Source organism: Panthera pardus, unplaced genomic scaffold (assembly GCF_024362965.1).
Source record: "Panthera pardus isolate Hobbes unplaced genomic scaffold, ASM2436296v1 HiC_scaffold_6, whole genome shotgun sequence".
NCBI classification, from domain to species: Eukaryota; Metazoa; Chordata; class Mammalia; order Carnivora; family Felidae; genus Panthera; species Panthera pardus.
The window spans coordinates 10,989,833-11,016,869 of NW_026526991.1; the positions used below are offsets into that span (position 1 = coordinate 10,989,833).

Sequence of the window (27,037 nt, forward strand, 5' to 3'; positions counted from 1 at the left end):
TGCAGGCCAGAGTTCAAGGTTCACTCTGCTGTGTGACCTAAGGCTGATAGCTGCTCTCTCTGAGCTCAGACTCATCATCAGAGCTTCCAGATCCCTTTGTAGGTCACTGGTCTTGGCTTTCTCCTTCCTTGGGCTCCCCTCACGCTGTCTTCCTGGAATCCAGGGCCCTGCCTGCTTCCCCATCTTATCTTGCGGGGGCATGCCCCCCCCCCCCAGAACTCCCAGGTAGGAAACTGGGTACTGATCCATCCGGGTCATTCACCTTGCCTTTGCGTCCTCTCCAGCAGCACGAGCGCTGTGTAGAGGCCGGGGAGGAGCAAGCACCGCCCTCTGGTGGCGACGTCTGGGACCACATGTCCCAGTGCCCTGTTGCATTTTCACCTAAGTATTCCTCAGAAGCAATTATCGAGTGCCTTTTGTGTGCAATATTCCGAGCCAGGCATGAAGGAGTGGCAGCGAGGTTAAAGACGGAAGGGATTCTGTATGGGTCAGGTTGTGGGGGCCCGTCCAGTGCAGTGGGGACCTTGGGCCTGGGAGGCATCTCTCGCTCCCCCGTTAGCCGCCGGGCCGGCTGGCTCTGCCTGGCTCAGGTGTGCCTGGAGGAGGCCCACCTGTACACAGGTGTGCTGCCTGGAGCACACCTGGGTGCACACCTGAGCCGGAATGGGCTTGCTCCTCCGGGAGGGAGTGATCGCTGCATCCCAGGAGGAAATCAAGGGAGCCTGGGCACTCGCCCTGGAGGAGCCTTGCACTTGGGATGTTTCAAGCTCCAGGCGTCTGCTTCAGCCACACAGGCCCCGTTACACCCGTGTCCATTCCCACCTGTGCCCCTGTGCTCAGGCCGGTCTCTGCCCCTGGCTCTGTGTTGGCCATTATTCTGCCTTCGAGGCCTGGCTCAAAGCCGCCTCCTCCGTGAAGTCTGCCCTGAAGAGGCAGCTGCCCAGGGAGTGTCTGAACACCTCGAACAAACTCTGGTTATTTTTACTACATTTGCACACGTGCCTGTTCCCTGGCTCCTTAACGCGGCCCTGGAGTCCTCGAGGCCGGGATGTCTGGAAGATCTTCGGCGGGTACCGTAATTCCCAGCCCGGAGCCGGGCTGATACGGGTGACTGAAAAATGCTCCATGCTGACGGCGCCGCGTTTTTATCTTGGACACCTGGGGACACCATTCAGGCTCTCCCGAGAGAGGTCGGGGTCAGAGAAACGGTGGGAGGGCCAGCCTGGGTTCTGGAGGGCCGGGGTGGCACAGACAGGGTAGGCACAGAACCATCAGCAGGGCTTTGAGTTCCCAGGGCTCCTCGTGCCAAAGGCAGTAGCAGCCGAGCCGTTGGGAGCATGTCCTCTAGAGCCCAACGGCCTGGGTTCAAGTCCCAGCCCCGGCACTTACCGCCTGGGTGGCCTTGGGCAAGATACTTAACCTCTCTGTGCCTTAGTTTCCCCGGCCATAAAATAGGATCCCGAAGAGTACCAACCTGAAAGTGTTTGGATTAAATGAGTTACTAGGCTGCTTCTCAAACCTCCATGTGCCTGGGAATTGCCTTAGGGATGTGCTTAAAATGCAGAGTCTGGGGCGCCTGGGTGGCTCAGTCGGCTAAGCGTCTGACTTCGGCTCAGGTCACGATTTCACCGTTCGTGGGTTCGAGCCCCGCGTCGGGCTCTGTGCCGACCGCTCGGAGCCTGGAGCCCGCTTCGGATTCTGTGTCTCCCTCTCTCTACCTGACCCTTCCCTGCTCACACTCCGTCGGTTTCTCTCTCTCAAAAATAAACAAGCATTCAAATGCAGACTCTGACTCAGCAGGTCTGGCTCGGGGCCTGGGATGCTGCATTTCCAACAACGAGCTCCTGGGGACGCCCGTGCTGTTGGAACTCAAACCGCATTTGGCAGTGTTCAGCAATTAATGCCTCAAGTGTTTAGAACAGGGCCTGGCCCAGAGTAAGGGCTGGGAGGTGTTCCTGGCTGCTTTTACCTGGCACCTCTCAGGGAAGCATATGGCTTCTGGCAGCTTCTGCCTTCCCCGTCCTTCATGCCGCTCTGCTCTCCGGATCCTTGGCCGTGCTGTAGTTTCTGATATCTTTGGGCTATTCTGAACCTCCTCTGGGGTCTGTGCTCGGGGCCCTGAAGAGGGACAGATGTTGGGGGGGGAGGTGGGCCGGCAGAGGACGATCTCAGGAGAGAATTGAGAAGGGAAACAGGAAGGGGGGGGCTGTGGAAAGCAGCGGCTCTCGAGGCCCACTCACCTGAGTGTCCGGGCTTGCTCTGATGTGAGCTTCACAGCCCAAACCACACTCCTCGCAGCTTCCCCCCGCCCCTCCCGCCTCCCTGCCACCTCCGCTCCCGCCACCTCTGCTTCCGGCGGGAAAGACACAGGTGACCTCAGCCAGGGTGCCAGCAGCACTTCTGGGCTGGAACCGCAGGCCTGAAGGCATTGGCCACATCCTCCTGTGATCGCAGCACCCCACAGCCCTTCCCTCACCCTGACCCCAACCCCCTCCCCCGCTCCTGGCCTCTGGCCACCAGGCCTGGTGTGATCCCTCGCCCTGGCTGGGGGAAGGGCGAGGCTGGGGATCCTAGGTGCTTCTGGAAAGGTGGAGGAGGCTGGGGGGTGGGCGGCCGCAGGGGCTGGGGAGCAGGGGGTGTAGAGGGAGGCTGGGAGTTGGGCGGCTGCAGGGGCTGGGGGGCAGGAGGTGTAGAGGGAGGCCCGGAGTTGGGTGGCCGCCGGGGCTGGGGATCAGGGGGTGTAGAGGGAGGTCGGGGGTGGGCGGCTGCAGGGGCTGGGGGGCAGGGGGTGTAGAGAGAGGCCAGAGGTGCGCGGCCGCAGGGGCTGGGGGGCAGGGGTGTAGAGGGAGGTCGGGGGTGGGCGGCTGCAGGGGCTGGGGTCAGGGGGTGTAGAGGGAGGCCGGGAGTTGGGTGGCCGCAGGGGCTGGGGGGCAGGTGGTATAGAGGGAGGTCACGGGTGGGTGGCCGCAGGGGCTGGGGGGCAGGGGGTGTAGAGGGAAGCCGGGTGGTGGGCGGCCGCAGGGGCTTGGGAGCAGGGGGTGTAGAGGGAGGTCAGGGTGGGCGGCTGCAGGGGCTGGTGGCAAGGGGTGTAGAGGGAGGTGGGATGGCCGAGTGTGGGACACGAGCTGTCTCTTCCAACACACCCTCGCTCATGGTCTCTATCTTTCATCTTCCAGCCTGTTTCGATGGGTCCCCCTCGACACCCTGTGACGAGTGTCTGGGAACACAAATCACTCATCGCTTAGGAGCTGGTGGGGGCCTCCCAGCCCGTGCAGCTGGCTGCCTCGGCTCTGTTTTGAAGCTCCTTCCCAGGGAGCAGGGCCCTGAGGACCTGAGCTAATCACGCGCTCCTCGGGCCTCCCCCCCCGACAAAGAGCGGTGCAGTCCGGGGCCCTTACCCTCTGCTGCTTTCAGGTTGGCTCGTGAGCTCCTGGAGGCCCATGAGATCAAGGTCACTGGTTCAAGCCTCACGTAGGGGGTCGAAGCGAGCTTCCCTCCTCTCCACTGAGGCAGCTCTGCCCTGCCCGGTTGTGTCCTAAATAGAGGGCCTCTGGGTGGTGCATGAGAAGCTCCCTCACCCCAGAGGCTGCCCCTGAGGGCTGAAGAGAGTCCCATTTCCCCAGAGGGCGACAAGGTGCCCAGGTCACAGTCCTCCAACTAGAGGCTGCCTCTCCTGGAAGAGCTTTCAGGATCATAGGACCCCATCCCATCCCTGTGGGGTGGGGAAGGCTGAGCCCAAAGAGGGGATGCCGGGTACTTTTGGCTGCTGCTTATCCAGCCTCTGTCTGGTCCCCCGTTTCTGGTAGCCGTGCCCCATTTCTCTTTGGAAATCTACCTTCCTGCATTAGGTGAGGTCGCGGTCAAGCTGTCGGTCAAAGGACCCCATCCTCTCCAGCCAAGGGGTGGGCGTTTGAGCTCATTTAGCCAGTGAGGCTCTCTGAATCCTACTGGAACGAGCCAGGAAACAGCTGGGGGGGGGTGGGGGGGGAGCCTGAAGGGGGTCTTTGTAGCGCTACTCCTCCGAGCTCCCTCTGCTCCCCCCTGAGGCCTGAGTCTCCGGCTCTTTCCAGAACCTGTAAGCCACTCTAGATTCTTCTGGCTAGCTCTGTGTGGCTCAAGTTGGCCACAGCCTCTTCCTCTGGCCTGCAGCCTTCGCACCTGTGACTGGTGAGCTGGTGGCCCTGCGGGGACCAGAAGTCAGGTGTCCAGATTCCCAGCCAGCGCTCTCGTCCCCCGGGAGGACTGAAATGCAGTGGAACGGAAGAGAAGAAATGAGTATTCTCGCCCGTGGCCCCGTGGTGGGCAGGGGAGGTCGGTGGCTCAACCACGCTGGGACACTGGGCAGGTGGGGTCGGCCAGCAAGGCTCCCTGCCCAGCACCAGCCCCCCCACCCCCCCTCCGGCAGGTGGTAGGAGCTCCGCCCTGGCTGCAGGGCCTCCCGGGGAACAAGCATTTGGTAAACAGAGCATGTGCTGACCTGGCTGAGACGAGCCAGGGTGGGTTTGTGACTCCTTGTGGTGGGAGAACCCACAACGGGGCCGCGTCTAACTCACTCTGAAAGCGAAACTAGCCACCCACCAAATACTCGGGCCTCTGCTAGTTCTGAGAGCTCTTTCTTAACCAGCACCCAAAAGTGGAAACAAGTCAGTGGGACAGATTCAAGGTCAGCCAGCCAACTGGGGTGGGTACCTGGGTCTCACTAAGACCTTGAAAGTGAGGCCTTCAACCATGGAGCCAGCCAGGAAGACATCGTGCTGTAAACCCCCTTTTTAGGGTCACTTACCGCTTGATTTCACCAGGCAGTAGGAGGTGTTTCTTAGGCCCTCTTGGATTGTCCCCTCAGACACCTGGCTTCCAGGCCTGCGTCACACTGCCAATCCTATTCCAGTGGCCCCAGCAGGGAAAACCACGGGCCAGGCAAACCTCTCTCTTTTTCTTAATGTTTATTTATTAGACAGAGCGAGAACGAGAGAGAGAGAGAGAAACAGAGGGGATGAGTTGGGGAGGGGCAGAGAGAGAGGGAGACACAGAATCTGAAGCAGGCTCCAGGCTCTGAGCCGTCAGCACAGAGCCCGACGCGGGGCTTGAACTCACAGATTGTGAGATCATGACCTCAGCCAAAGTCCCATGCTTAATGGACTGAGCCACCCAGGCGCCCCTGGGACGTGACGCTCTGATGCCACCCTCCTCGGCCTCCTTGCCAGTCTCGCCGGCTCCCAGACTGAGGTCTGCGAAGGAGACGTCAGAGTAGAGGAGCCTGGTCACGTGCTCACCTGCCCCCGCTGCAAAGGAGTCTGGGAAAGTAGTGCTTCGGCTCGTTGCTTGGGACACCAGGCTCCCGCCGAGAGAAGCAAACACCTCAAACACAGGAAAGGTTTGCAAAGCTCCGTGACCACGACGGAAGATAAATATCTGGCCGGCGCCCGAGAAGAAGAAGCACCTGCAACAGAGGGTCCTTTGTCAGCCCTGGACCTCAGCCACCCATGCCCTCCCACCCCCTTGCCCGATGCCCCTTCCTGTGTTGTCTTCTGAGGCAGGCCTGGTCGCGGGGGAGTGTTGTGTATTTGTTAGAATTTATGGCCAGGATTTTAAGCGGGAGGATTTCACGTGTTTTGAAATCAGGACGTTCGGCGTCTCTTGGAAATCAGCCTTTTGTGGCGGGCCCGAGCCACCTCTGCTGTCAGTGGAGTCTCTCTCTACGTGACGCAGGGCCACGCGTGACCCACCTCGCGCCTGCCCACTGCCGGAAGCTGGCATCCTCGCTGCTCGGGGGTCTCCTGTTCTCTGGGGGCCCGGGGTTCCTGGCCCTGGAGCCAGGCTTGACTGAGAGGCGTCGTTCCAGAGCTCGGGCCGATTCCTGACCCCATCTAACTGCTGTCCTCCAAGCAGACGTTGTAGGCAGTGGTGACAGCCAGACACAAGCTCCATAGAGGGGCCTCTACTTTTTTTTTTTCTTCCGATTCCTTAATAAAGACACCTAGAAAAACAGGCAAGCAAGCATGACTTCTAGATGGAGAGGAACTTCTCACAGACACATCGCAAACATCACACGTTCTCTTTCGCCGGTGCGACACCTAGATTGTCTTCTGAGAAAGATGACAGATCTTGGTGAAACCCGCTTAAGAAAAAGCGAAAGGATTCTTTTCTACCTGTTTCCCACGGGAAAGGGGGCAACCGGTTGAAGGTGTTGGTAGAGGGTCTCTGGCGCCCTCCGGACTGTCCCCGTCACGGGAATCTGGCCCGGTAGTCAGGAGACGGGGGTCCGGAGTCGAGATGGCTGTGGACAGAAAGCTTCTCTCCCTGGGCTCCTTCGGCGCAGGGTGGGGGTGGTCCCAGGGGCCTGGGGACCGGAGGGTTTTCAGGTTCCTTGGGAGACGCGGGACGTGATCAGGAGCCCTCAGGGGAATGCCACCCCCACAAAGGGTCCTCCACTTTTGTTTGGTATTTGGTTCTAATTTTATTCACTTTCTTAAGTGGATACTCTGTTCCCGGGAAAGAAAGGTCAAATTGCACACAAGACTCTTCCAGAGAGTTCCTCCCCCTCCTCTCCCTCCTGGGTCTCCCAGCTGGAAAATCTCTAGGGATTCCTTCCACTTGGTGCCCGTGCTAGTTCACAGCCATGCTCACACACACGCGTGCATGCACGCACGCACACACATTCGCACGCACGCCCAGTTAGCCTTACACACGCACACGCACAGCAACCCCTTCACCAAAGCCCACCCTCGCACACCTCCACGCTCCCCCTCCCCCCCCCACGCAGGTGCACCTTCACACCCATCACACGCTCCCGGCACGGGTGCTCACACCTACTCACCATCACACCCTCACGTGTGCACCCCGACACACGGACTCCTGCCCACGTAACGCACGTATACGAGGAGGCGCGTGCACACACCCACACGCGTGCACACACCTTCTCACATTTACACACTCACTCGCATCGGCCCCTCCCGCACGGGGCGGAGCATGTTACACACTTCGTTCCGAACTCGGCTTTTGTTGGTTCCTCCACACACCCTGGGGATGGTGCCAGGTCAGGCGCGGAGAATTGCCTGCTTGGGTTTGTCGCGGCTGTGTCGCCTTGCATGGTCCTTTCTCCGCGTACCCGGCGTCCTCCGTCGATGCCCATTCCGGCTGCTTCCCGTCTTGGCGCACACGTCTCCTGCGCGGGCCTGCCTCTGTCTGCAGGATGAACTTGGGACCCGGCGCCGCTGGGTCACGGGCCGGAGCGACGGACGGATGTCGTCACATTGCGCCCCCAGAGAGGTCGTGCCGCTCGGAGCTCACACCAGCGACAGGAGCCACCCTTTAAAACCACGCCGATGGCGAGCCTTTGGAACCTTCGATACATTCCTCCCCGAGTCGTTTTTTAATTTGTATCTGCTGGAATCTTCGTTGTATCTGATGCGGAACACTTGAGTCTTTCTCTTTTCCTTCCTTCCATGCGTCTTGACACCTTCTGTATGCTGGGTCATTGCTAAGCTCTGGAGCTGTCTGGATGGAGTCACACACGGTTCCTGCTGCCAGGGGGGCCCTAGTGTAGACTCATAAACAGTCATGACAGGAGATGGGGTAACCGGCACGTGCATAGAATCCGACCTGGCTGGGTGGGGGGTCAGGGAAGGACTGGCTTTAAATCGGGGAGCTGAGTTAGTGCAGGACGAGTGGGATGGGAATGACGTGACCGACTTTTCTGCCCGCCCCTCCGCTCCCTGCAGGCGTGAGTACTCAAAGTCCCATGTCCCTCCCGCCACCCCTTCAGGCCCAGGCAAGGCGGGACAGCCAGTCCCCCTGGAGCAGTCCTGGCGAGTGGAAGGCATGGTTTATGCAAGATGGGAGCTGCTTGGGGTGCTGGTGTTCGAGGGGCTGGTGAACCAGCCACTCACGGGAACACGGAAACGCGCGGGTATCGGATCTGGAGCCCAGGAGGCTGGCGAAGTGACTGCGGAGACTGGGGAGGGTGGCGGCTTACGTGGGGGGCGAGGAAGAGGAAGCCAGGAGCCCCCACATGTGTTTGGCCCGTGGCGCCTACAGAAGTGGGGTCCCCAGGGAAGTGGCAGTTGAGCTGCTGGGGCTTTGCTATGAAAGCTGAGGGTGCAGGGGTGAGGTGCCGTTGTTTCGCAATGGGCACTGTGTGGACGCATTGGAGGGGGAGGGGACGGTGGAGGCGTGGAGGGCACAGGAGAGGCCGTCGTAGGAGTCAGGGTTTGATGCACTTGGCCGTTCTGGTGCTGGGAGGGGAGGAGGCTAAGTCCAACCCCCAGAATCCCTGACATAAAGGTCTGAGCAGGTCTCAGTGAGCTCTGTCAGGCCTCTGGCATTGGAGAAGCTTCTGGATTCCTCTTCGGGTTACCTCAGAGAATCTGATGTCCTCCATCAGACGCACCTGGTTCTAATCCTGGCTCTGCCACGTTTTGTCAGATGACCCCTGAGCCTCGATCTCCTGGCCTGAAAATGGGAAAGGGGCTGGCGCTGTAGAGAGCGGGGCGGGCAGGGATCTGGGCGCACCGCCCCGAGGTGTGGGGACAGGCCTGACAGCCGCAGCGCCTGAGCCGGAGGAAAGTTCAGAGACGATGGCCAGGCTGCTCCCGCGGGGCTTAGAGGCCGAGATTCAGAGTCTGATTTGTATTATGAACGCACTGGAAACTACTGGAAGGTTTCAGCGGGGTTGCTGCAGTGAAATGGGCTGATCTGGCTCAGGGGAAGCTTGCTCTGGCTGCTGAGTGGAGAACGGACTGGCAGGGTCAGGAGTGGAAACAGGGACGCCCGTGAGGGGCCTTCTGCGGGCCTGGCCCGGGGGCCGGACGGAGCAACCTGTTCCCCACCTGTTCTGTGCACCCCCTGGGCCCCCAGCCTGGCCTGCGCCCTCGCCCCCCCTACCCGGCTTTAACGTCCAGCTCAGGCACCCGTGGGCCCTTCTGTATCAGCCGGGGCAAAGCCCCCCGACTGCTGCTGGACGATCAGGGGTCCTGGCCGGAGCCCCTTGGCCAAAGCAGGACCCTCCTCACTACGCTATTCAAGCCGCCTCGGTGGGTAGAGGCCACGCGGTGCTGCACCCGCCCCCCAACTCCCAGGGCCCCGGCTGGTTAGAGCCACCCCCCTCCCTCCCCTGGACCCACGCCAGCCTGGGGCCTGCTGCTGGTCCCTGCCCTTGCTGCAGGGACATCTCGGTGCTCAGCCAACGTTTGCCGAACTTGAATGAGAGAAGGGAAGAAGGAAAGGGGGTTGGGGGAGGTGCGGAGTCTCAGGCAGGCCACGCAGGGCAGGCCAATGCCGTCCCCGTGGACGAAAGTGTCAGCTCCTTATTACAAGATGCGTTTGTGATTTCTGGCTTCGCCCGGGGATGTCTTTTCTCTTTATACGTGTTTTTATTTTGATTTTATTTAAAAAAAAAAATGTTTCTTTATTTACTCGCCGGGGGAGGGGGCAGAGGGAGGAGAGAGCGAATCCCAAGCAGGCTCCGCACTGGTCCGAGCAGACTCAGCACAGAGCCCAACCCGGGGCTCGATCCCGCGAACTGTGAGATCCCGACCTGAGCCGAAATCGAGAGTCAGAAGCTTCACCGACTGAGCCACAGAGGCGCCGCTCTTTTCATATGTTTTTTTAAAAAAGTTTTAACCGAGTTCATTTATTTTGGGGCAGGACGTACGTGCCGGTGGTACGAGTGGGGTCTACAGTGAAAAAACATTCTCCCTGCCCCTTCCTGACCTGGCTTTCCTTCCTGGGAGGACCAACGTTCCTGGTTTCTTGAGAAGCTCCCAGAAATATTCTGGGCTCCAGACATCCTGGCCATCTTCTCCTCTTTGTAGGGGGTGGTTCACTACCCGCTCCTGCAGCCAGAAAGCTTTGCTCGAGGGGGAGAGGAGAGGAGGGAATATTGCGAGTTCATTAAACATGCGGTGGACGGGTGAGTGCTTCGGGCACGTATATCCTGCAGGAACCACCACGCCTCCTTCCCCCTGGGAAGGCAGGGTGGCTCTGTGGGCAGGCCCCAAAGACGGTCGTCCTCTTCTCAAGGAGGCCGCCCTGTTGCTTCTGCTTCGACTCGGAAGGGAGCTGGGTCTGCCTCTCTCCTCGGGGTCGTCAGTTCTGCTCTCCCTTCTGTGCAGACAGCCGGGTCTCTGGAGCTGCCTGACCCCTCTCCTGCTTGCCCCGTCCCTTTCTTTGAAAGAGAGAGCAGCTTATGAGAAAGTCCCCCACCCGAGGCAGGGGCATTAAGGTCAGGACAACGAGAGAACACAGAACTGCTTCTTCCGGAGGCTGGATGGAACCTCACAGGTCCCCGGGCCTGGGACGCTGCACGTGAATAGATGTGCGCCTTTCTAAAGAGGGGTCCTGCGGCTTCTCATCATTTGAAAAAAAAAAAAGAAAAAAAGCCGTGAGCTGATCCAAAGAGCAGGGGGTTGGGGGGGGGGGGGCGGGGAAGGAGGAGTAGGAAGCATGACCTGAGCGGGAAGGGAAGATTCTAGAATGTCCAATAAGTGGCCCTCAAATTGCTTGCAAAGCCCTGGAAAATAGTTCCCTCTGGATGCTAAACTAAGGAAGGGGCTCCCTGGAAGCCTGGGCGAAAAGGGAGGTCTCGGAGAGGTGGGTGGGATAAGAGGAGAAGCGCCGAGAACACCGAAAAGGGCACCTGTGTGTGTGTAAGGCCTGAGTGTGTGTGTGTGGGGTGGGGAGGGGGGGCCGGGTGAAGGTGTCAGAGGCTTGCAGTGACCTGTGTGAGATGGGGTGGGGTGGGTGTAGGAGGGAGAAGGAGGGCTGCACCCCCTGGGGCTCCTGTGTGCACCAAGGCACCTTGGCGAGGGCGATTGTGTGTGTGTGTGTCTGTCTGTCTGTGCGTCTGTCTGTCTGTTGCCAAGACACCCACGGTGCCCCCCCCCCCCACCCCGCAGCGGGGGAGGGAGATCTTTATCTGGCCTCTAGGTGCTTTAGGAGTTTCAGAGTTTCTCACCAGCTTGATCTCTCCCTGCCCCCCCCGCCCCCCACCCCCCTGTCCCCACCCCAGGCCTTGCCCCCTCCATCCTCTCTGCACAGGAAGTGGGCTGGCCCTGGGGTTTTACTTCGCTGGCCTCATCAGCCAGCTGCTACCTGGGCGGCTGGGAGTCTGAGTCCGAGCAGGGCCCTGGGGAGATGGCTGTGGACCCAGCAGCGGAGAGATCCCGAGAGAGTGCACCGCAACCCCATGTCTCAGCCAGGTGACTTTGCCCTCGCCCCTGCCCCCCTTCGGTCCCCGGGCACCCAGGGGCTCCCTCCCGGCCCTGCCGCCAGCCCCGGCTGGAAGTGAAGGTCTTGGGACAGCTTTCAGCTCTCACCTAGATGCCCCAGGACGTCATCTGCCCGGACTTCCTTCTCCCAGCCCTCCCGGCCATCCCTCCCACCCCCAGCCTTATCTTGAAATCCCTCAGGAATGAGGCAGGTCCTGAGCTCATGGCTTTTGGCTTGAGGGAAAAAAAATGCTGGTCCCTAGTGCTGGGACCTCCCTCTCCTGCCCGGCCCATCCCTGGGGACGCTGGGGCTGCTCTGGGGCAAGGGGCCTTCCAACCCAGAGGGGTGAAGGAAGAGGCGGGAGGACTGGGAGAGGGGAGGCCTGCTGAGCCCCAGACAGAGGACAGCGGGATGTGGGGTGGGGGGGGACAGGCGAGCCCCCTCCTCATAGCTATGGAAAGGCGCCCCCCGGGTGAAGTGCTCCTGAGGAGGCTGAGGGGCAGGAGAGGAGAGAGGGGGGCCTCTCTGAGACCTGGCCCTGAAGCGGGGTGGCCAGGGAAGCCCTGGGCGGGAGGCCAGACCTGCAGGTTTGAGTCCGGATCTGTCCCGCCCTTGGCCGTGTGAGGGGGCAGCTCAGTAGTGTCTCCGGGCACCTCTGGCGGGGCGGGCACCTCTCTCCTGCCTTGGGGAACGAGGCCTCCTGCCCCGAACTGTATTCGGAGCACCTCGGGGGTGGGGGAGCTGAGGGGCAGAGCCGGCTCTGAGGGTCCCCTTCCTAGCCCCACAGCCGGGGTCTAGAGCACCCTGGGGTTAAACAGCAAGAGGCAAGCCCCCTCCCCTCCCCCCACCGCCCCCCCCCCGTGTGTGTGTGTGTGTGTGTGTGTGTGTGTGTGTGTGTGGCCAGGAGGACAAGGGAAGACAGAGCCCGTCAAGGTCAGTGGTCTGGCTACTGAACTCCTTCCTCACGTCCTCCCCCTCCCCCACGCACCCCAAGTCCCGCAGCGTCAGCCCTGCGGGAACTCGGGCGGTAATGACCCATTCAACCCCTGGCTTCCCCCCCCCACCCCCACCCCCGCCACTCCGGCCTCGGCCTCCTCGTCTGAGAAAAGGAGTCATAATGGTACCTTCTCCCGGGGTTGCTGTAAGGGCTAAATGAAGTGTCATCTGCTGAGTGCTGAGGACTGGGGCACAGAGTGAGAGCCGAGTATTAGTCACCATCGCCATCACCATCCCTGTCACCATCATGACCGTCATCACCATCACTGTCACCGTCATTATCATCTCCTCGCCTGAAATCAGAGGACTGGCTTTGAGTCCAGCCCCCTGGGCAGTGCGGAGCTCAGTCTTGGCATCCGTCAAAGGGGCGGGTGACGACAGCCACCTTCCCGGGCTGTGGTGGGGACCTATGAGTCAGTGTGGGTGTGGACAGCTTTGCAGTTGGGAAGGGCAGGGTGCGTGGGTGTGCGTGGGAACCTAGGGCTAAGGGCGCTTGGGGCTCAGAGGTCCTACTTGCTTGCTCTCCCTGAGGCTGGGCCCGTGACCTTGAGCAGGTTCCTTAACCTCCCCGAGGCTCCTTTGAGTGGGCTAGGAGCCCTCCCAGCCCCAAGCCCCTCTGGTGCCCCCCACGCATCCCCCACCCGTGTGCTTTGCAACCTTGGAGAGCACACGCGCCCTTTCTGATGGGAGCGGTGGGGAGCTCATTCTAGATAATGCTTCTGCTCCTGCCGGCTCACCCCTGCTGGGGCTGTGGTTTGGCCTTGACCTTCCTGTGATCTTCTATGCCTTTGCCCTGACCCTCCTCCCCTCACCCTGGGGCTCTGTGCCAGGTCCTGTCTTGGGCATGGGGTTGCCTTGCTGGCTGGCGCTGGCCGAGGGTGACACCCTCCAGGGGACTGACAGGGCCTGTGCCCAAGGCCACGATCGAGCGACTAGGGGTCACAGCAGGGCTTGCTGGACCCCCTTAGGGCCCCAACCCTGTGCCCTGTGCTGTCGGGGGTTCCCAAGGAAAGAAGTAACCAGCCCCCACCCCCACTCCAGCTGGGAAGCCCACCCCACTAAGGGGACGGTGGGCCAAGCAAGGAGGAGCCCGTGGGCACCTCTCTGGGCTCCTTTTTGAACCCAGGCCGGAGACCTGACTGTGGGCCTGGGCCCCTGCCGGACCCGGACTCCAGGGCAGGGAGGCTGTCGGCCTTACCTCTGGGGCCAGTGCCCCGGACAGGGTCTGGGCAGGGACAGAGGATGTGAGAGAACAGGCCTTGGGGGTGAACGTGGCCGTGACATCCCAGTTCTGCCCCCTTCTGCGCCTGTGACCTTGGCGGGTTGAGGACCCGGAGCCTTAGTTTCCTCATCTGTGGGAGGGGCTAAAACAAGCACCCACCCCCAAGCTGCTGGGCAGATAAGACTATCTGATGTATGTAAAGCGCTCGGTCCACGAGTATTGTGAGGTCATCAGTACGTGTCTTCGGTCGTGTGAACGGTCTCGGTGGGTGGGACAAGTTACCTGAGTCCCTGCCTGGGCCCTGTCCTGGCTCAGATTCCACAGCTGCCTCTTTTCCGCTCTATGGCCTTGGGCAAGTTGCTTCACCTCTCTGTGCCTCAGTTTCCTCACCTGAAAATGGAGATAATAAGGGTATCATCTGGTAGATGGCCTTATTGCTTCATTTAAAGAGTTGAAAACAGCCCGGCCTACAGGAGCCTCCCGATGAACGGGTTTTGGTGTGATTAAGGGGCAGCAGGGCACAGAGGGTGGGGGGGGCTCTAATCCCAGCTCTGTGCTGGCCTCGCTGTGTGGACTGGAGCAAGTCTTCCCTTTTTTTTTTTTTTTTTGAGTCTCAGTTCCTCCAGCTTTTGAACAAGGGGTTGGGTTCACTCAGAGGGCCCTTTCAGCTCTGACAACGTGTGGGGCTCTAAATCTCGGAAGGAAGGGAGTGTGTGGGCAGGGCCGAGGTACCAGCAGGTGCAAAGGCCCTGAGGCCGGACGGTGCTGGCTTGGTAGGGCCCAGCCCACCGCCCGGAGTGGCGGGTGTTCACTTGTGCCTTCTCTTCTTCCTCCCTCCAGGGCTCCCTTCCCTAGCTCCCACACATGGCTGTGATGGCGGCTCCTGGTCTGCCCTGGTGTCTGTCCCTCCTTGTCCTCTTCCTGTCCCTGGCCATCCCTCAGGCATCCACAGCGGTGAACGGTGAGGACCCTGGCATCTGGATAGCCGTGCTTTTCTTGGGAAGGTGGCCAACAGCCGTCTAGAAGCCCTTTCAGGACCCCCGCCGAGAAGCGGCAGGAGGCCGGGAGGGAGGGAGGCGAGGGCGATGGGACCAGAGATCAGGCGTCCACCTTCTCCCTCGGTCCTTCTGTCCTGCTGTATCCACACGTCCCTCCACGTCAAAGGAAGACACTGGCTTTTCGTCCCTGCTCTGCCTCGGCCTGCCTCTGGGACCTTGCAGGCTCTGGGGCTCAGTTTTGTCCTCTCTGAAATGGATCCCCCCAGATCTTTTCTGCCCAGCAGGGTCGCCTACCTGCCCATCTGGTGGGCACAGGGTGCAGGGCGCAGGGTGGTAGGCCGGCCCCGGAGGGCACCCTGCAGCCGGCCACTCACGCCTCTTTTTGTCGGCAGACCCCTCCAAGCTCGCGTGCTTCTACAACTCAAAAGCCAACATCTCCTGTGTCTGGAGCTGGGATGGGGACCTACAGGCCACATTCTGCAGGATCCATGCTAAGCCGGATCAACGGTGAGTGTCCCGAGAAACCACAGCATCTCGAGACGGGGGCGGGGGGCGGGGCAGGGTGGGTCTTCTAATCATTGCCATTTAGACCCTTGGAATGCCTTCCTTGTAGACGCCAAGATGTTACGCTTTGGGCATTTGGACTGATGGGACCCCCACACCCCTGGCAGCACATCAGGCTGGAAAAGCTAGGAGGCAGATGTTTAGACGCCTGAGACCAGGGCGGGCGTGAGAAACAGGGGTCCAGGCTGCGGTGGAGGGGCCAGGGATGGGCTGGACAACGTAGTCTGGGGACACAGACCTGTTATGCCAAGGTTACACTGGACTTGAGAAGCCAAGGGGGAGAAGGAAGGGGGCTCCCCAGGAGGAGTCAGCGAGGGGTTTCTGTGACCCAAACGTTCTGGGTGCCCGTGGCAAAGGTGACTCTGAGTGGGTGGTGATTCTACGGGGTTCCAAAGGCTCCACCAAGCCCCACAGGAAGATTCTGGAGGGCTTTCGGTGTGGAGGCCACCTGCCCTAGAAGGTCACTGTGGCTACCGCGGGGCCGGGCTGGGGAGGGCTGGGGAAGGTGTCTACGACGGGAGGCGCAGCAGAATTCTGCCTCTGCCGAGGTTGGCACAGAGCCCCGCGCCGACCGGCCCTGCTGGATGGGGGACCGTCCCCGGGGCCGGCTCTGGGGGGCCCTCCTTCTGTCCTAAGGAGGTTCTTTTGCCTTGGAAGGTCTTGGAACAAATCCTGTGAGCTGCTTCCGATGGGACCGGCCTCCTGGGCCTGTTACCTGATCCTTGGATCCCCAGATGTGAGTAGTGGGAGCTGAGAAGAGAGCCCGTGGGGAGGGCAGGTGCCCTCCCCGTTTTCCAAGCACCAGCAGGTTATATCCACTCTTAAGGGGCAGGAGAACGTGGAGATGGACTCGCACAGCACACAGGCTCTGGGTGCAGAGGCGTGGGTTTGAATCCGGACGCCCCTGCTGACCAGATGCGTGACTTTGGGTTTCTTACCTGCAGCAAGAATCCACCGGAGGAGTGGCCAAGGAACCTGAGCATTTGCCTGCCCGCAGGGGATACTCACTACCTGGCCATTTGCTTCCCCAAAAGTCAGGGTGTGGGGGTGGGGAGAAATGGAGGAAGGGAGGCTTTCATACTCAAAGCTATTGTTCCAGATCTACGTTTCCGGGGGGCGGCGGCGGGGTGGGTGTTAACCTGCTTGCACACCTCTTGTGATGGGGAACTCCCTCCCCCACCGAGGCAGCCCACCCCGCTTTAGATCATGGATCAAATTCATGCCTGTTTTCTGTAAATTAAGATTCACTGGCACAGAGCCACGCCCGTTCTCCTGCGGGTTGTCTCTGGCTGCTTTCGCAGGACAGCGACAGAGCTGGGTAGTCGTGAACGAGACCGCTTGACCCGCAAAGCTAGAAAGAGTTCCTATCTGCACCTTTGCGGAGAAAGTTGGCCGACCCCCTGCTTTAGCTGGGGGGGCTTGCGGAGGGGCTCCACTTTTACTGGGGTCTCGATCTTCCCCCTCCTCTATCCCCCCCCCCCCCTTGCAGACTCAGAGTCTGACTTCGGCTGACACCGTGGGCATGAGGGTGATGTGCCGCGAAGGGGAGAGGTGGAGGGTGCTGATGACCCAGAAATTCAAGCCCTTTGAGAACCGTGAGTGAAGAATCTGGAAGCAGGGGCGGGGGCGGGTACTGGGGCCGACTGGGAACCTCCTTCCCTGTCTTTCCCTTGGGGGATCCTGCCTGTCCCAGTCTCTCTCCACACCCGCGTGCGAGCTGTCACTGCCTGCTGCCCTCGGGATGCAGTCCCGATTCCTTACCCTGCTATTCGAGGCTCAGGATCTGGCCCTGGCTTCCCAGTCTAGGACTCCTCGTCTTGTGGCTTGTGTCCCTGCCACGACCAAAGTCCAGCTCTCCGAATTCAGCGTGCCCCTCCGTGCCTCTGAGCCCTTGCACGTGCGGGTGCCACAGCCCGCAAGGCTCTTCCCACCAGGAAAGCTCCCACTCACCCTTCAGGGCTCAGGGGAGAGTCACCTCCTCCAGGAGGCCTTCCCAGACTCTCCCAGCCCTTTGTGCCTCCTCCTTCAGGGTGTTTAGGTCCTGGGTCCTCACTGCCTGATCAGGGGACTGTTCCCCTCACTGGGCTGTGAGCTCCTGAGGGCAGAGTGTTTGTGATCCCTCTGTCTCCACTCCAATTACTCAGCACCAGGCCTCATCTGGGCAGTGCTCCGGGAAGGTTTGTTGAATGACTGGGTGTCCAACTCCAGCCGCAGACCATGGAGGGGCCATCTCTAAGAAACAGAGGGCGAGAGCTAGGCAGCTCTCTCTCTCTCTTTTTTAATGTTTATTTTTGAGACAGAGAGAGAGAGAGCGCGCATGAGTGGGGGGCGGGTAGAGGGAGAGGGCGACCACGGAATCCCAGCACGTCTCGGTTTTATCACCTCAGCATCGTGTCCCAGCGTCCCCCAAGCCCACTCTCCCTTCCTGTCTCCCTCTGTCCCTCTCTTGCTTCCAGTTCGCCTGATGGCCCCCGACTCCCTCCAAGTCACCCACGTAGGGACCCACAGATGCAACATAACCTGGAAAGTTCGCCAGTCCTCCCACTACATTGAAAGATACCTGGAGTTTGAGGCCCGGAAAAGGTCCCCAGGCCACAGCTGGGAGGTGAGTGCCCTGCCCTGATTCCTCCTTCCTGCCCCGGTCACCCTGTCCATCCTTCATCTCAGCCAAGCCACGGCGGCCCCGAGGCTATTGCCAGCTGCGATCCCCCCCTGCCTCCATGTGCCCCCTGACAACCCAGAGCTTCCAGCTGGTGGCAGATGCCGGGCTGGCACCAGGGCAAGGTCTTACCTAGCCAAGAGGCCGGTGACTGTCCTCTCCGGGAGATTTCAGAGACCCCGGGAAGCCACCTTTCCGTTCTTCAAATCCGGTGTGGTCAGCATCCACTGGGGTCGGTCGCCTATCCATTCACTTACCCGCTCCCTCATTTGCTCGCTCACTCAGCAAACACTGAGTACCTACTATGTGCTCCCGGGGCGGGGGTGGCAAAGAGGGTGGAGGACGAAACTGACCAGATCCCCCCACGGTCAGGAAACTCACATGGAGGGTGGGGAGACTGTCTGCAAACAGGACCCTGGAGACTATGAGATATTGATCAGTGCTACCCAGGAAATTAAATGGGATGACATCATTTGAGAGGGCCTAGAGCAGGCCCTCAGGTCAGGTGCCCACAGAAGGTTGCTTGTGGGATCCCAGGGCCAAGGAGGAGCAGACCCTGCAAAGGTTTGGGGAGGGCTTTCCAAGCAGAGGAAAGAGACACTGCAAAGACAAGACCCTGTGTGTCTGAGGGCTGGCGGAGGGTGGGGTGGGGTGGGGGGGAGCGGGGAGGAGCAAAGAGGGATCCAGAGGTGGGCGGGGTCCCTGGGAAAATCCTCTTTCTGGGCGCGTGGAAAATAGACTGCAGCAGAGTTTGGGTGGGAGCAGGGAGACCAGCCCCTGCCTGAGATGGGGGAAGGAGAGGAGAGAAGGGGAAGGGTCCAGAATAGGTTCCGCAGGGGGAACCAGCTGATGGGTGGCAGGCTTTGTGTGTGGAGGCTGAGTGAGAGGGAGGGGTTCGAGATGAGCTTGGGGTTGGGGCCTCAGCACTGGGGAGTCAGGGAGCCTTCTGGTAGGACTGGGTGAGGGGGCATGGAGGCTGGAGGCGAGGAAGGAAGGAGCTCCTTGCTCAGCCTCCCAGGCAGCCCTGCCGTGGGAGGTGAGGAGGGCTGTGGGGACCCCTCTGCTCTGACAGCCCCCACCCCTGCCTGTCTCTGCCCCAGGAGGCCTCCCTGCTGACCCTCGCGCAGAACCAGCAATGGATTTGCCTGGAGACCCTCACTCCAGACACCCAGTATGAACTTCAAGTGCGGGTCAGGCCCCAGCTGGGCAAAAATGAGGCTTGGAGCCCCTGGAGCCAGCCCCTGGCCTTCAAGACGAGGCCCGCAGGTACCAGTGGGCAGAAGGGGTGGGACAGAGCTCAGGCAGGAGAGGGGCTGGCTGGGGTGTGATCCGAGGGCAGCTGGCGGGGGAGGCCTGGGGACGGGGTCCAGGGCTCGGCCCCAGCAATGGCAGGGGGATGCTGGAGGGACCTGGGCGATGGGGGCCCTTCTCTAACCCCTCTCCCTGCTTCTCCTCCCACCCCCGGGCAGCCCCAGGGAAGGAGGCTGTGCCCTTTCCTTGGCTGGGCCACATCACCATGGGCATCAGCAGTGCCTTTGGCTTCATCATCTCGGTCTGCTTGCTGGCCAACTGCCGGTACATCGGGCCATGGTAAGCGCCCTCCCTTCCTGCTCCTTCGTGCTCTCCTCTGACACACGCACCCCTTGCCGGGTTAGGCTCTAGGCTGAGCCCCCCACCCTGCTCCGACACGCTGGTGCTCCCTCTGCCCTCCCGAGAGTCCCCCCTGCCTAACACCTGGCTTTGCCCTGCCACCCACCCCCAAAGATGGAACCCTGTGGAACCGGCCTCAGGGGATCTGAGGAAGGAGAGCCCCATGGCAACCCTGCCCCGAGCGTTACTCTCAGGAGCTGAGTGTGTGTGTGTGTGTGCACATGCCGGCTGTCTGCGCGTGTGTCCTCACGGGTCTCTCTAGGTCCGGGCACGCGTTGGTGTATTTCTTTATTTCTTGAGCCCCAGCGCAGTGCCAGGCCTGGGGCGGAGTGCTGGGAATGCAGGGGCAGGCCACACGCATGCAATCTGGAGCCCACAGACCCATGGGAGAAGGCAGACGTTTATTAATCACACACGAGTACAATGACACGCCACGAGGAGGATGGCAAAGGAAGATGTTCGATGTGTTGGAAACAGACAACAGGGACAGGAACCTTGGCTGAGGGGTGGCTGGCAGAAGCTTCTCCAAGGAAGTGATGGGTCCCTTGAAATCTGAAGGAGGAGCTAAGCAGGCAGGGTGGAGGGGGTTGGGGAGCGCATCCCAAACAGAAGAAACCGGGTGCGCAGAGACCCTACGTGAAGGGGGTGGAGGAGAGGGCTGACCCGACATCTGCGGGGCAGACGGGCTTTCTGGGGCCTTGGGGCTCTGACTACATTTTGAAGCAGGTGCCTACAGATACTGGGGCATTCTGCTTGGCAGGCCGAGCACGGGCTGGAAGTCAGCCCCCACTCACTACCCTCCTACAACCGGGTGCCCTTGGGCAGTGCACAACCTGAACCACCATCCATGACAGCCTGGACTAAGAGACCCACGATCTGACCTGTCTCCTGCCTCCTTCCTCCTGGTTCACTCTACTCCAGACGCCTGGCTGTGTGTGGTCCCTGACCAGTCTGGCTCACATGCCCCACCCCCCACACCCCCGCCAGCCCTACATTTTCTCTTTCACAGTCTGCTGCTTTCTGTTTGCATAGAATGCATGATAATGTTGCACACTTGGTTTGTGTCTGTCTCTTCTTAAGATCGGGGGCCTTCTCTGTTTGCCATTCTTGTGTCCCCTCCCTTACTGGGCATTCCCTTGATACTGATCAAATGAATGAATGTGGAGGGGTTCGGTACCCTACCTTCAGGGCCGTGGGGGGCTGGCCGGACACCATGGCCCCCTTCCCTTCTCATCCACCTTCCCTCCGTCCCTCTCTCCTGTTCAGGCTGAAGAAGGTTCTGAAATGTCACATCCCAGATCCCTCAGAATTCTTCTCCCAGCTGAAGTCAGTGCATGGAGGAGATTTCCAGGTAGGACTCTGGAGGTGGAGGCCAGAAGCAGGCACAGCCGGCTTGGGCTGGCCAGAGAGCGGGCAGAGGTGTGAGTGGGTTTGCGCTTTGCGAAAGGAGACAAAATAAGGAAGAGAGTAGCCTCCGGGGTGGGCCCCTTTCCCCAGCTCTGGCACCAGCCTTCTCAGGCTGAATGGCACCTCCTGTCTGAGCCAGACTTACTGGGTTCTAATCCCGGCTCCGCCCCTTCTTGGCTGTGTGATGTCTGGTAAGTTAGAGAACTTCTCTGTGCTCCGTTTCCTCGCCTGTAAAAAGGGGAGGGAAATAGTGTTACCAGGCGTATGGACCCACTGCCTGGGACACAGTAAGTGCTCGAGGGGCCCTAGTGGGAGTTACTGTCACCAGTCTGTCCACCGAGCGGGGCTTGCCAGGTACAAATTCTCCCAACCCCACCACTTGCGCAGACCTTCTTCGTGGGCGCAGGGCTTCCTCGGACCCTGCGCAAAGCCCCGAGCGGGCGCCCTGCCTCGTCCCCGGTGCTAACAAGTCCTCCAGCCACACCTCGTCACTCGACACAGATTCACGGTCAAAGCGCGGGCCCCCGAGAGTAGTAACACTCTGAACCCCATTTCAACCTCAGTCGCCTCCCCTCCCCGAGCCCACACTCGCTTCAGGAAGGAAGTGTCAAGGGAGGTGGGGGAAGCGGTGGGCTGCTTCTGTCACCCTCCCCCCCCCCCCAGGCTCTCTAGATTCGGTGCGGGTGGGGGTGGGGGTGGAAGGAGATCCGGAGGAGCCCTGAGGGGCCGGGAAGCCACGCTGGGCCCGAGCTATCAAGAGCCGGAGTTCTCTGTTACCGGGGATCAGGGCCCCTTCTGGAATTCTTTGGAAAACTCCCAAGACTGGGGATCGCTAACCTAAGGTTCTCTTGATGTGCAGGAATGCATCTCCTTAAAATTCTTCCTAAAGCCCTAAGGGTCGTGAGGTCCCCATCAACAGAGGCATTCATGCAAGCCTTGGCTGACTATCTAGGTTCTAAGGGACTAGGACCTTCCGGGTGGGAGTGAGCTCCTTCCCGGAGGGGTGCAAGCCACCCCATCTTCCCATGAGGGCATCCCCAGGCCTAGATGCCTGCCCCCCGCCCTCAGGTGTGGAAGGGGGGTATCCCAAGGAGGCCCTGGGGAGGCACGATGTGCTCGGGGGTTGGGGCTGGCCGAGAGGGACCCCATCCTCTCCTCTGTGTCGGGGTGGGAGGCCTGCTCCTCTCTCTCTACCCCAGGACCTCCGGCGACAGGGCCACAAGGCCCGCTGCCCTGTCCACGGGATCTGGGAGTATGCGTGCCAGCGTGTGAGCGTGCGAGAGGGGGAGAGAAGCTTCTCCTTGCGCCCTCCCCCCCCACCCCCCTGCTTCAGGGCACTGTGGACGGAGGCCCTGGGCCCAGGAAGTGGCTGACCACACACACCTCCGAGGGGGGCCGGCCAGGCCCTGGCACACGGGTGCTGGTCACGGGACTGGCCTCTCCTTCTTCTGGCTGCCCGGCTGCCGGGCCCTAGCCTCCTCCACTGCCTCTTCTCGCGACAGACCCTGCCCAGCCTCCCCCCACCCCCCGCCCCCCCCCTGCACTCCTTCCCTCTACCCAGACCTGCTGGGCACAGGACTGTCGGAGGAACCCATCCGGCCCGGGCCCTGTACTCAGGGGACCACAGTCCAGCTGCTGAGGGCTCCCAGGACAGAGGGCTTGTTGAGGTTCTCAAAAAACCCACTTGAAGCCCCCATCACGCCCGCCCCCCCCCCCCCCCAGGGATCTGTTGTCCCTCACACCCCGGGTGGTGGCCTGCATTTCACTCTGTGCTAGGAATTCCCACCTTCATTTTCTTCTTTGACAACTTCCTGCCACCACCCCCCCCAACTCCCCCCACCCCCGCCAAGGACGTTGGGAAAGAGGTGGCTCACTGTTGTGGAATTGAGGCTCAGAGAGGTGCAGTGACCCGCCCCCGGGGTCGCACAGCTAGCGAGGGGGCCGGGGCCCAGATTGGAACGTGGCTCTCCCTGCTCTTGCCCTCCGGATCCCAGATCTGGGCCCACCGGATCCCAGAGCCAAGTGGGAAGGGCTCAGGCGGGCACTTTCTTCTCTCCGTGGATGGAGGACATGGGAGGTGGGGGCTCCACGGCGGTGCTGGGAGGGAGAGGAGAATTGCGGGGCCATCAGGTCCCCGCCAGAGAGTTTTTTTTTTTTGCACGGCGCCCGGGGCCACTGGCTGTGTGATCGGCCCCGGGGCACGTCCCCTCTCCGTGCATCTGTGAAGTGAACGAGATGTGCTCCAGGGCCCTTTCCGCTTCCAACACGGGTTGGTTGATTCTCACACCGGTGCCAGCCCCCACCAGACACACAGAGGATTTTACCCTGTGCCCGGTGCCTAGATCAGCGCCAGGCTTCACAGCAGGTGCCCCAGAGACAGTCGCGCGCGGAGACAACGCATCCCCCGGGCGCCTACAGCAAGCACACTCCCTGGGCTGACCCAGAGCGTTCCCCAAGCCAGTTGGCGGGCCGGCAGTCAGGGAGGCCTTCCTGGAGGTGGCCGCCCTGCGTAGCCGGTAGTTAGGAGCTGTGGCTGAGAGTCTGGAGGAGGCGTCCCACTCACCTCCCCGCTGCTCTTTCTCCTGGCAGAAGTGGCTCTCCTCTCCCTTCCCCTCGTCGTCCTTCAGCCCCAACACGCCGGCACCCGAGATCTCCCCGCTGGAGGTGCTGGACAGGGACGCCAAGGCCACACAGTTGCTCCTGCTACAGCAGGAGAAGGTGCCCTCCTCGTCCTCAGCCGAGACCAGCGGCCACTCGCTGACCAGCTGCTTCACCAATCAGGGCTATTTCTTCTTCCACCTCCCGGACGCTCTGGAGATCGAGGCCTGCCAGGTGTACTTCACCTATGACCCCTGCACGGAAGAGCCCGATGAGGCTGGGCCTGGGGCGCCTGCGGGGTCTCTCCTGCCACCCCTGCTGCCTCCGCCCGGGGAGGAAGACGCCTACTGCACCTTCCTCCTCGGCGGCCCGGGCCCCCCAAACACGGCCCCGGGGGGCACTGGAGCTCATGACAAGAAGCTGGCCCCCTCCCCGCAGGAGGGAGCTCCCAGAGACTGGGCCCCCCGGCCCCCGATGTCTCCCCCGCCAGGTGCACCTGAGCCGGTGGACATCCAGCCACCCCTGGAAGGCTCCGTGGAAGGAGCAAGAGAGGAGGTCCCGGGCCCGGGCCCTGGCCCTGGGGAGGGGGTCAGGGTCAGCTTCCCCTGGGCCAGCCCTCCTGGGCAAGGCCAGCTCAGAGCCCCTGCCTCCTGCCTGACCCTGAACACCGATGCCTACCTGTCCCTCCAGGAGCTGCAGGATCAGGACCCAGCTCGCTCGGGGTAGACGGACGACCCGGCGGGTCACTGCCCACTGTGGTGCCAGGCCCAGTCGAGGGCTCGCTGTCCTCAAGGCTTGTCCACTGCTGAGTCACTGGGTTTCTAGCCGTGCCCCGGACATCCCTGCCCAGAGGGCCCCCACCCAACTTAGCACACTTGGCCGTTCACTTCTAAAGACCTCAGTTGCTGCTTCCTGGTCCTATGGCCCAAGTGCAGAGTGGGGGGGGGGTGGGGGCACCGTGACTCTCCCACTCCCTCATCAGTCACGGAGCCCCATGGCTTTTGTCCCTGAAGCATCCCTCCTCTTCAGCCCTGCAAGCACTCTTGGGGGAGGGTTCTCGGGGCTCTCCAGGGGTCTTCTCCGCAGGCTTCCTGCCCCATCTCCCCCCCCCCCCTCCCCCGCAGGACAATGAGAACAATGAGAACGCTCTTTTCAGGACATAAATATGGTTAAGCTGCTTCCCCCGGTTGGTTAAATCCCTGCCATGCCTCCTCACTGCCCTCCGCTTCACTTCTTGGGCTGGCCCCTGCTCCTCCAGCATCGTGTTGGGACGTTCCCTTCTGGAACCCTCCTACTGAGCCACCAGAAGCTCCCTCCTGCCCCCACACCTTGGCACATGCTGTTCCCCGGTGCCTTCAGTGCCTCCCTCATCTAGGGGACAAACCCCCCTTATCCCTCAAGTGTCAGGTCCGCTTCCCTTGGAAGGAAACACTGCTTCCATTCATGTGCCCAGGCTTCACGATTCAGTGCTGGAGGGACAGTTCTCGGGGTCACGGGATGGCTAGACCCAGCGGCTCTGTCACTTCGCCCTTGGGATCTCTCATGACCTCAGCCTGCTTTCCTGCTGTGTCCTTACCACAGTATGGACACAAATACCCCGGGGGGGGGGTGGGGGGAGAGGAGGGGACACTGGCTGGATGTTTCCATGGAGGTTTCACAGACTCCTAGGGCATGCTGCTGGAAAGTGAACCTCCTGTCAGTGGCAGGTTCCGATGCTGTCCCAGGGAGCCCAGATCTGGGCCCCTGCCACTCCACCCTCTACTGGAAGGACCTCTTCCGTGGCTCCGGGGCTGGCACACCGCCTCCAGAAGAGCAACTCCGTTCACCGCACTTGACACGGGGTACCTGGCACCCCACCGTATCCCCCGGATGAGATAATGAACCGTCTGGAACCGTCTTGCTCGGACTCCCTGTGCCCGGCTGCCTTCACATAGGGGGCATCATCCAACGCACCGAGCACCCCCGGCGCCTTGACCCGTGTGAGGTCAAGACTCAGAGAGGCAAAGCCCCATGCCCGCTAGGCTCCAGCACGCCCATTCCAGCAAGAGGCTCATCCCCTTTACAATGGCAATCCTCCCCACCAACGCAAACACACAGACACACACAGAGCCGGCCCCTTCCTTCTTGGTGCTCCCCACCACCTCTCCATCTCTCTTCCCTTCTGCCTCTGGCACTGGTCACACCTGCGACGTCCGTCACAATCTTGCTCCCATACGACCAACCTCAGTCAAGAAAGGACTTCGTCCAAGCTCAGCGGGGGACCAGACAGGTCCTCCAGTTATAGGCCCTGCTCCTCCCTGATTGGGCACTTGACACAAGCCCACCCATAGGCTGACAAGCAGCCTATGAGCTGGCTCAGAAAATAAGCTCTGCCCAATCAGAGAGGCGGGGCCCGAACCGGCCAATCAGGTTACTCTCCGTCTCGAGAGGCTGCACTCTCGAGTGCAGGCTGCACTGCACGTCCTTGCGGAAAAGGCGCCCTCGGAGAAGGCAGCGGAGGGCTTTCGTCCCGTGTAGAGGACAGCGCCGGGCTCTGTTAACAGAGACTCTTGCTGCCAAGGAGGCTGCTGACTGTTCACTCAAGATTCTTGTTTTCCTTACGTCCAGAATAAACTCCCCTTTCCTGAGGTTGTCTGAGTCTTGGATCCTTCCCACGGAAGGAGCTTCGTTACCTGGCCAGCTCACGTCCCACCTCCTGCCATGTGATGCCATGTGTTCTGGGCCACAGAGCTCCTCGGTCCTGATCTGAGCCTCAGACCCGAGCTCCGTGCCCAGAGCCTTGCGCTGTGTCCCGGGACCAACCGAGAGGCCGCTCTGCAAGTCAGGTTCCACTTTGAGGCGTTCTTGGGACGGTTACATTTCTCATTTGTAATGTATTTATTTTCAGTGATCTGCGTGTGTCATCTCTGTTGCTGTGTACTTGATATTTTCCTGTAACTCCATTCACTATTTTGTTTACTTGTATTTAAAGAAAAATCGTCGTGTTGCTTCCGTGAATGGAGACACCGATATTCTCTGTAAATAAAAGGGAACTCTAAAAAGTAAATACAATAAAACAAAATGTCTCCATCTGTTGCCAGCTGGAAATTCGGCTTTCTTAGTTTAAAGAGGAGATTAGCGGGCCGCCTGGGTGGCTCAGTCAGTTGAGCGACGGACTTCACCTCAGGTCATGATCTCGCGGTTCACGAGTTCGAGCCCCCGAGTCCCGCATGGGGCTCTGTGCCGACAGCTCGGAGCCTGGACCCTCCTTCGGGCTCTGTGTTTCTCTCTCTCTCTCTCTCTCTCTCTCTGCCTCTCCCCCACTCACGCTCAATCAAAAATAAATTAAAAAAACAAAAACACTAAAAAACTTTTTTAAAGAGGAGATTGGCAAGTGTTGGGAGGCTGTTGAAGACATGCCAGCACCAAACAGTGAGAAAGCAAAAAGATTATAAGAGGAATATCATTTTCACTAATAGGAGTCAGGTTTCTCTTATTCTGTGCCTAGGCACCTTCTGACATGGTCTCATGGGAAAATAAAAATAAAATATCATAAAAATATGACTAATATGTACATTTAATATAATATAAAGTAATGTAATATAAACTGAATATAATAAATGTAAATAAGGTTATATATATATATATATATATATATATATATATATATAATTTTTTTCCCCTTTCAGTGCCTTTGACTCTGAACAGTTGGACCAGATCACAGATAGCGATAGCTGACGTTCACAAAGCTGCACC

General features: G+C 60.4%; 1 protein-coding gene across 1 annotated transcript; it reads left to right on the top strand.

Moving 5' to 3' along the window:
- The first annotated feature begins 11,071 nt into the window (after positions 1–11,071).
- IL2RB (interleukin 2 receptor subunit beta) lies at positions 11,072–24,962 on the top strand. The gene is made up of 10 exons (XM_019446810.2): positions 11,072–11,198; positions 14,267–14,387; positions 14,817–14,931; positions 15,646–15,724; positions 16,478–16,583; positions 17,445–17,593; positions 18,748–18,913; positions 19,117–19,237; positions 20,564–20,648; positions 23,294–24,962. Exons 2-10 carry the CDS (start codon positions 14,291–14,293, stop codon positions 24,026–24,028), a joined length of 1,653 nt encoding a protein of 550 aa, XP_019302355.1. The 5' UTR covers positions 11,072–11,198; positions 14,267–14,290; the 3' UTR covers positions 24,029–24,962.
- The last annotated feature ends 2,075 nt before the right edge of the window (positions 24,963–27,037 follow it).

What these genes read in the sequence shown, in the direction of transcription:
- IL2RB (XM_019446810.2), top strand. Translation starts at nt 14,291, where the DNA reads ATGGCTGTGATGGCGGCTCCTGGTCTGCCCTGGTGTCTGTCCCTCCTT. An exon ending in ATTCAAGCCCTTTGAGAACC is followed by an intron (nt 16,584 to 17,444) that starts GTGAGTGAAGAA and finishes TCTTGCTTCCAG; the next exon opens with TTCGCCTGATGGCCCCCGAC. An exon ending in CTTCAAGACGAGGCCCGCAG is followed by an intron (nt 18,914 to 19,116) that starts GTACCAGTGGGC and finishes ACCCCCGGGCAG; the next exon opens with CCCCAGGGAAGGAGGCTGTG.